The 10,000-nt window shown below is 36.7% G+C and overlaps 1 protein-coding gene across 2 annotated transcripts in view; it reads right to left on the bottom strand.

Annotated features, from left to right (window-relative positions):
- LOC144977433 (protocadherin-1-like) overlaps positions 1–10,000 on the bottom strand; it is a 150,785-nt gene that overhangs the window by 117,153 nt on the left and 23,632 nt on the right. For both annotated transcript variants that reach the window (XM_078922646.1, XM_078922647.1), the window contains exon 2: positions 8,353–10,000. This exon is cut by the window's right edge and continues 666 nt beyond it. In XM_078922646.1, coding sequence (XP_078778772.1) covers positions 8,353–8,994 — 642 coding nt within the window. In that variant the 5' untranslated portion in view covers positions 8,995–10,000. The remainder of the gene's footprint in view (positions 1–8,352) is intronic.

Raw genomic sequence — 10,000 nt, 5'->3', positions numbered from 1 at the left:
GATAATTAAAAAAAATAAGTTAAAATTTTTTTTAAAGAACGATCAACGACTGTGATAAACAAATGATAGAATGAATGTATATAGAGTTTTAAATGAATAAATAAATAAATAAATAAATAAATAAATAAATAAATAAATAAGATATCGTCTCCTAGGCATTCCACGAAGGAATATAAATAATTCATCAACCAAGATGTCTGATGTCAACAGGAATCACCCATGTTGTCACAGTAGATATCGTCTCCTAGGCATTCCACGAAGGAATATAAATAATTCATCAACCAAGATGTCTGATGTCAACAGGAATCACCCATGTTGTCACTGTAATATATCGTCGCCTAGGTATTCCATGAAGGAATATGGATAATTCATCAACCAAGATGTCTGATGTCAACAGGAATCACCCATGTTGTCCAAAGTGAGCAATTTGGGGTTTAACAATCTTGCCCAAAGAAAAAAAAAAAACGAAAAAACCAGAAACGCGGCTCGAACCCCCGAGACCCTCCGGGTCATAGTGCAATGCTTTAACCACTCATCCACCTCCAATTAATTAATTAATTAATTAATTAATTAATTAATTAATTAATTTAAGAAATAACAGTAGGAATTTTTATCGTGTTAAAAATAAATAAATAAATAAATAATTAAATTTGAACATTCATATAGAGCAATTTCATGGAATTACTATGCTCAATGCAATTCATAATGTTTCATTCATTACCCCAGCAACCAAGATGGAATCATACTAGCTCCATTCCATGCAATACAAGGCGCCTTTTTATGTGTTCTTTTTTTTAATTTACTACAACGTTTACAATATTCATCATTGCAGAGAACTCGAGTCTACATGGAGTGTACGTCATGTTTTAATGCTTATGTTATTGGCGGCTGATGAAACGATTTGAGCCCGAAATATTTCGTGTTTTTCGAATCTGTTATGATTGATTTGTTCATTACTTCACGGTATTTGCTCTTCGCCAAATGTTTGTGTGTATTCTATCAATCTCTAAATAGCCAAGATCGTTATCAACTCACAGCGTTAACATCCCAAATTTGCTTTTGCTGAAATATAGATATCTCAGTGTTAATAGGATTTAATGGTGTGATGTCACGTCCGCCTAGCATGCAACGAGCAACTTGGTTCCAAACAAAGAAAATTGGTTACTTTTTATTCTTCATGCTGGCTAGAACTTTTTCACATGTCATGTGATCAGAATGTATAAAAGTCAAAACATGGTCAGGTTCATAATGCTTTTTTTTCTCCTCTGGATACACTTTTATGCTCGTCGGATAAGTATTTCATCATTAATTAATCGTTCCGATAGTTTAGAATCAGTTACTAAGTATTTTGTCATTTTTAAAGGGCAAAACCTCTTGGTTCCAATTATTTTTCAACTTGGAGCCACCTATTTTCGAAATCCTCATAAAATTCTGCACTTTGTGTGAAAATTTCATACTGGTTACACGATTTGCACAATTTTTCCACTAAGCCAACGGACTACTAAGTTACTATACGTTATTACGAGTGAAGTGACGTCACGACTGTTGAGTCCTATTATTACACGACTTGCGCGCCCAAAGAACAAACACATCCAAGCCCCGATAAACAATGGGAAGTCATTTTTAAGCGATTTAATTTGATATTGACAGCTGCAAATTGAATTAAATGGACAATTAATGATATTAACTCACTCAATCCTAGAGATTTTTTGCTACTTTTCAAAATTAGAAAAATATGTATTAAAATGAACATGTGCACAGATAGTTTTATTCAACTATCATTAACATGTAAAAACTAAAAGCATTAGCTTTGATACTAGAGTACGCCTAGAATTTGTCTCATAAAAAATTAATAAATAGGCATGGAGTAAAAGTAACCCCGGGTAAACTACGGATATAATCAGTGTTAGGGTTGAGTGAATTAAGAAGAACATCATAAATGAATGAAATAGAATGATTCATCTTTTTGTCCATGCCCGAGGCGTTTAGCTTTTATCGCATTTTAATTATTGATAACATGTTTAACATTGTCTTTTTTTCTGCTTATTAATTAATTTGTGAGGATATAATGTACTCTAGTACATAAGAAGGCACTCGCCTTCGGGTCGAAATTTCCAGGGGTTAAAGTGACGCACAGTTGTTGAGTCTTTGGAAAAGGCCCTTTACTCACATTTTCTCACCGTACTTAAGTATAAAATAAGTAGCTACCTGATCGTTAACCCCCTCCTTACCAACTATAGGAAAATTGTCACATTCGTTACGATACAACCAACATTTTTCTTATTCAGATTTCTCTTGTACATCATGAATTTTAAAGAAAATGAACAGTGTGTTGTGGAGCATGTTTTAATAAAGAAATTAAGTATCGCAAGAACTTACTGCTCTGGGTGATAAAAATATATGTTTGTGTTAGTTGGGTGTGATGTTTTTTGGGGAAAATCCTGAAAATGGCTGGTAAGGATTGAGTTAACAGCGTTGTCTCTGTCGAAAAACAACTTTGATATCGCCTAACTGACTGGATATCTTTGTAAAGCGTCTTGAGCACGGTTTTTCTCCCTTTTTTTCCTTTTCCTTTCCTTTTTCCCCCTTATTTTTCTTTGTTTTTGTTTTGTTATTTTGATTGTTTTCTTTTGTTTTTGTTTTTTTTGTTTGTTTTTTTTATTGTTTGTTTGTTTGTTTGTTTTGTTTTTATTTTTCTTTGTTTGATTGGTTATTTAATTTTATTCTTTTAAAAAAATATTTTGTTGTTTATTTTGCTGTCGGATATATATATATTTTTTTTTTTTGGTTTTGTTGTGATTTCATCTAATTGACTAAATTGTTTCACCCCTTTTTGGCTTGTGTGTGTGTGTGTGTGTGTGTGTGTGTGTGTGTGTGTGTGTGAGTTTGTGCGTGTGTGTGTGTGTGTGTGTTTTGGGGGTGTACTTTTTGGATTTTGTGCATGTGCGGTTTATTTTGTATGTGTATGCGAAATATTCTTCCATTTTTTTAAATTTTTTTTGGCCAGATAAAATCGGCCATAAAATCATCCCAGTCCGCATTAGGGAAATCAAAGGGTTCATTTAGAATTATCGGAGAGATCTTCGTTTCCTATTTATCAAGCCCGTCTATGCACGAGAGCTGGGATTAAAATGGGAATTCCCTATTTTCAACGAGTGTCACCGGTTGTTTACATTAGGTTTTACCGTAATTCCCTGGCATATCGCTATGGGAACGCGGTGAGCGTGGAGATTAATATCATCATCCAATATGGCGGAGGTATTTTGGCGGGCTTCACTGAGTAAACTGACGCGTAGTAATCTGTCATTGGAATTATTATATGTCTGGGATTTTATCCCCCCTCCCCCCTCCCCACCCCCCTAACTTCTTCTCATTCCCTCTCTCTCTCTCTCTCTCTCTCTCTCTCTCTCTCTCTCTCTCTCTCTCTCTCTCTCTCTCTCTCTCTCTCTCTCTTTCTTTCTTTCTGTCTCTTACTCTCTGTTAATATCTCTCTCTCTCCCCGCTCTTTCTCTCTCTCTCTCTCTCTCTCTCTCTCTCTCTCTCTCTCTCTCTCTGTCTCTCTCTCTCTCTCTCTGTCTGTCTGTCTCTATCTATCTATCTATCTATCTATCTATCTATCTATCTATCTATCTATCTATCTATCTAGCTATCTGTCTATCTATCTATCTATCTATCGATCGATCGATCGATCGATCGATCTATCTATCTATCTATCTATCTATCTATCTATCTATCTATCTATCTATCTATCTATCTATCTATCTATCTATCTATCTATATATCTATCTATCTATCTATCTTTTTACCCTCTCTCACTCTCTCTCTATTATATCTCTGCTCTCTATCTATCTACGCATCTCTCAATCTACCTATACATCTGCCTACCCCCCCCCCCCCAACCCCCAACTCTTGTACTTTTTCCTCTCCTCCAATAATCGCATGTTTTATTCTTCTTAAATTCTGACACTATCATAATATTGACATAACGACTTTCCCTTAAAACCCTTCTTTATCCCTTAGGAACACCAATCTTCTAACAACATTATAGGCGACGGCGTCATTATTGTGCTACCGTAAGCGACTTTTTTTAACTCACTCAATCCTAGAGATTTTTGCTACTTTTCAAAATTGGAAAATATGCATTAAAAATGAGCATGTCCATGGATGTTTTATTCAACTACCATTATCATGACAGATAAAAACTAAGAGCATGTCCATAGATGTTTTATTCAACTACCATTATCATGACAGATAAAAACTAAGAGCACGTGAATAGATGTTTTATTCAACTACCATTAACATGACAGATAAAAACTAAGAGCACGTGAATAGATGTTTTATTCAACTACCATTAACATGACAGATAAAAACTAAGAGCACGTGAATAGATGTTTTATTCAACTACCATTAACATGACAGATAAAAACTAACAACATTAGCTTTGATACTACGCCTATAATTTGTCTCATAAAAATGTAATAAATCGGCATGGAGTAAAAGTAACCCATGTAAACTACGGATATAGTCGGTGTTAGGGTTGAGTGAGTTAAACGGAGACATAACGGACTGAAGATTAGAAGGTGGAGATGACTGACTGGCGTTCCGTAAGGAGGCGATCACTTCGTAAACTTAAGGCCTATTACTGTGACCGTGGCCTTCCTAAACCACCAAACCACCAATTGGATTCAATAGTCTGATGTCACGACGCCCAGCAACGGCGAGCCGCGTGGTTCTAAACAAAGAAAATCGGTCCTTTTATTCTTCATGCTGGCGAGAACTTTTCATATGTCATGTGATCAGAATGTATAAAAGTCAAAACATAATGTTTTTCTCCTCTGTATACACTTTTGGCTCGTCGGAGAAATATTTCATAAGGGCGTCCGCCATTGTTCCGAAGGTTTAGAGCCACTTACTAAGTTACCATGCATCATTACGAGGGAAGTGACGTCATGACTGTTGAAGCCTATTGTAAAATGGATTGGATGGAGCTTCCATTTAAATCTTCAAAGACAGTGGTTTGGACGTTTTGGGTTTCCCCCTTTGACAACAAAACGCGATGGATTCACATTCTCCCACTTCACCCGTGTGTAAAATAAGTACCTAACCGTTAACAGCGTCATCCTAACAAAAAATAAAAACGTATTATCGCCTTTCGGGCGTCATGTCACGTCAAGAGCGGGACTTAAACCGGAAAGCTACTTGTCAGGTGGCTGCGAGTTCATTACCACACGACCACAAACAGGCAAAAAAATACATCCCTTACTTACAATATCCAATGGCCATAGCTACCCCCATGGGGAATCCATTTCCCAAATAACCAAATCCCTAGTTATTCGATGTTCTAGGATTTTCATTAACACGGTCTTAAACTTAGCGGACTACAACTTACAGCGTACGCAATAACCCAGCACTTCCGTGATCTGAGGAAAACAAATTTTGAAAAAACAAAAACAAATCTAGCCAAAATAAAGTAGTTCTTCAGGTCAGAAGGCCCAGGGTTCGAGTCCAACTACGAGCTGCGCATAGTGAAGTGAGGGAGTAATGTGATTAATAAAAGAGGCATTTCCAAGGACCGGAAAGAGCGGGACTTGAACTAGAGAACTTCAGTTCAGAAGACGCAAGACATACCACAAGACCACAAAAAGGCACAAAATACATCACTCGCTTTCTAAATCCACTGACCATAGCTACACCCATACTGCCGAATTCTGGGGAAAAAAAATAATATTTTAAAATTGGCCAGAAAACTTGTCCTTCAAACATCCATTTAAATGACCTTCATCTTGGAAAAAAACTCTCACACCTGGGACTTCGCGAAGCCCCAGGTTTGAGAGGGTTTGTCTTTTGTATTGTTTTTGCCAAGATGAGGGTTATTTAAATTGGTTGATTTTTGAAGGACGAGTTTTCTGGCCAAATTTTGAAATATGGTTTTTTTCCAGGGTACGGCAGCATAGGGAATCCTTCTCCCTGTAAACCAAAATCCCTTGTTATTCGATGCTCTAGGATTTTCATTAACATCGGCTTAGCGAACGACAACTCACAGTGTATGCAGAACAGAGCTGCCAGATGGCCAGAGTCTCTCGTGGCCAATTTCGACTTCAAAAATGGTCAAATAGAGCAACACGTAGCCAAAAAAAAAAACAAAAAAAAAAAAAACAACGAACACTCTGATCCTCTTTGAAAAACTCCTGAGTTTTAATAAATAATAAATCGAATAAACTAAGAAAAACAATCCTTTTTAAAATATTTTTTGAAAATTGTTAATTTATTTAAAATTTATTAATTAGAAATTCGATTCTCGAGTGCCCAATTTTAGCCACAAACGTGTCCATCTGACAACCCTGATGCAGAACACAAGTACTGCCATATTAAGAAAAAAAAGAGACATTTTTAAAGACTTGGCGGAAAAAAACTCCTCCTTTAACCTTTTCCTAACCAGCCATCGGAAAATCGTCACATTCGTTACGACACAACCAACAATTTTATCTTTCTGATGTCTTTTGCACATCACAAAAATTGAAAGAAAATTTGTTGTTATAGCTATAAAAACTTGACACTGTGTTGTTGATCTCATTTTGCTGAACAATATTATGTATAGAATGTATCTGTTGCTTTTCTGTTTGAGTAAGAAAAGTTTTGTGTTTTGCAAAGATTCAGTGAATATTCTGAAAATGGCTGGTAAGGAGAGAGTTAAATATCGATGGACGAAAATGACACCCATCTCTTCAAAAATTCTCAAAACCTGCGCTTCTAGTCCGCCATGCCCTCAATAATGATAAACACACTCACAATATCTCACCTCACTCAGGTGTAAAATGAGTATCAATCGGTAAACAATATTGCTTCTGTTTTCTATAATTACTAACCCAATCCTCCATTTCATTTCTAATTAATTATTAATCTCTTCTTTCTATCTACAATAACGATTCGCTCTCTCCGCTCATCTATTTCCCTGTACTTGGACCGTTTGATTCCTAAGTCGATTTTTTCATGACCTGCTTTCGCACATTCTGCTCCATCTGTGTGGAACGCTCTTTCAGCAGACACCAGACACCGTCATTCTCTGTCCTCCTTTAAAGCCTCTTTGAAGACAGAGTATTTCCTTTCAGTTTTCTGTGAGTGATTTTTTCTTGATTTTATTGAATGTTATATAATATGATCTCATATATATGCGCTTCTGAGCACTTTTGGTGGAAAGGAAAGAAATTACGCATTATTATTATTATTATTATTATTATTATTATTATTATTATTATTATTATTATTATTATTTATTATTATTATTATTATTATTATTATTAATATTATTATCATTATTATCATTGCTTTATTTTTTCCCCATAAATCCCAGTTTAAGCGTTTTTGATAGGATGAGGGCCGTTTTATTCGAACGATAATTGAAGGATAAAAATTAAGCGTTTAGTCGGAGTAAAGAGAGCAGAGATTGATCGAAACGTGTTTAGAACCAATAGGGTTCAACAGTCGTGACGTCATTTCCCTCGTAATGACGCATAATAACATAGTAACTGGTTCTAAACTATCGGAACAATGGCGGACGCCCTTATGAAATACTTCTGAGACGAGCATAAAAGTGTGTCTGAAGGAGAAAAACAGTATAAATCTGATCATGTTTTGACTTTTATACATTCTGATCACATGACATGTGGAAAAAGGTATCTAGCCAGCATGACGAATAAAAAAGTACCGATTTTCTTTGTTTACAACCAAGCTGCTCGTTGCTGGGCGGACGTGACATCAGACTGTTGAATCCTATTATAAAATCTGTAAGAAAGCGCCCTTTAAATTGTCTACTTGAGATTTTTTCGATAGCACAATATTCATTAAGTATGTGCTCAAAGCGGTTTACAAATGGCTCCTAAGCCAACAACACTTAACATCTATGTAAGACGAGACCTTAAGGCGATATCATATTTTGTTTTGACAGAGGCAATGCTATTGTTTAACGCTTGGTACTCGTTTTACACCTGAGTACGATGAGACATTATAAAGAAGTTGTTTTTTTTATTTATTTTTTTAAATTTTGGGTTTGTTTGTTTTTTTTTGTTTTTTTGTTATTGTTGGAGGAAGAGGAAGGGGGGCAGGGAGAGGAGGAGGAGGAGGAGGAGGAGGAGGAGGAGGAGGAGGAGGAGGAGGAGGAGGAGGAGGAGGAGGAGGAGGAGGAGGAGGAGAAGGGGGGAAGGAGAAGGAAGAGGAGGGGGAGGAGGAGAAGAAGGAGGATGAGAAGGGGGAGGAGGGGGAGGAGGAGGAAAAGGACAAGGAGGAGGCGCAGGAGGGAAGGAGGAGGGTATGAAAAGGAGGCTGTTGTTGCTTCAATAAAAGACCTTTTCTTACCTTCAATCCAAAAGCTTTACTATCCGTCAAGAGACGATAACTTTGCAAAGTGTTATTTTGTATATCCAGATCAGTAGCGGACGCAATAGGAAGTGACGTCAGAATGGAGGCGTCCTCGTTTATGGATACGGTCAGGGTAGACAACGGAAATACTGGAGAGTTGTCGTTGATGTCTCGGACGTAAATCTTCACGGAGAACGTGTAGAATTGCTGTCCTGATTCAGTTTGGGCCGCGACGCGAAGTTGAAGCTTACATCTGACCTCGTAATGGCAGAGCATCTCCCTGTCGATTTTGTCAGCCGTTCTCAAAATACCAGTTGTGTTTTCAATGCTGAAATAACGTGCGTGCGTGTTTTGGTACAAGAGAAGGCGGTAACGTAGAGATTTGAAGTCCGTCGTGCTGAGGAGGCGACTGATGTCCGAATCATCCGCGATAGACCCGATTTTTGAGCCAACGTCTATTTCTTCGTCGATGTGGTAGGTGATATCGTAGGATTGAGCATTGGTGACGTAGGCAAAGTGGAATAGAAATAGTAAAATCCTACAAGTGTTGACGATGTGTTGGTTGTATTGGATAGGGCGATGATGACGCGATGAAGTTGGAGCAAATGAGAGGATGGTTGGAAGTTGAGCGAAAGCCATGGTTGTAAAATTATGTGGAATTTGGAGTGCGGACTTTGTCTTCAAAATGGAATGTAAAGAAAATAATACTAAATAAACAGGGTTTTGTTGTTGTTTTTTGGAGATACTAAGCTGCTGCTGTGGATTGTGAAAAGTAATAAACAAAACTTAATATACCAGCTTCAGAAGAACACAAAATAACAATCACGGTTGTTTAAAATCAAATTGGGATGGAATAAATAGTAAGCGTATGCTGGTACTGTTTTGGGTGGACACACGCTATAATGATTTCAATGACAATAGCGATTATGTTTCTTTCCTTTTGTTGTCATGTTCATTACAATTTGAAGTGTGGATAACGCACCAGGATCTCCAACTTGAACGTATTGAAAGAACGGTGATGATATTGAATCCGTGGGATAAATATGTTGGTGTGCACGATTCTCTTGAGCAGCCGTTCTATGCTGTTGATGCAATGTCTTCTAACCTAACCTTACACTTTATCATTTATAACTGGTGATTATAATTATTGTTTATAACAATCAGAGGAAACAATATTTGTAAAAGTTAACATTTCAGATCCAATTTCAATGACTTCAGCTGCTGCTCTTTGGCATACGGGCTGATCAAATGAGTAAATGCTGCTGTTATCCAGACAAATTCAGGAGTGAATGAAAATAATATAACATTTTTACGTTTGGATATAAAACAATGTATCAAATATTATTATAATAATAGATATATCGCTTTTTTCTGCTTTTTTTTTTTTTGCAAATTCTATTTCTCGTTACTAGAGATCAATAGTCTTTTATATTATTGTCTCATTTTGAAGAGTTTAGGGCGAGAGATTCACAACTTTTTTCCCGCATTAATGAGCAACGCCAAAATAAATTTTACTGATGATCCCTAGATGATGGTGCATCGCTTGTTGAAATAATCTTTGGTGACATTCGTTCAATCGTATCATATTGAATCATAACGGTGTTTCAGTATTCTCTTTCTTTATGCAAAGAGTCCAGGGGGGGGG

Source organism: Berghia stephanieae, chromosome 7 (genome assembly GCF_034508935.2).
Source record: "Berghia stephanieae isolate SIO BIC M18660-M18661 chromosome 7, UCSD_Bste_1.3, whole genome shotgun sequence".
Classification (NCBI taxonomy): domain Eukaryota; kingdom Metazoa; phylum Mollusca; class Gastropoda; order Nudibranchia; family Aeolidiidae; genus Berghia; species Berghia stephanieae.
The sequence above is the reverse complement of the archived record's forward strand: the minus strand, read 5'-3'. Positions and strand labels throughout refer to the sequence as shown.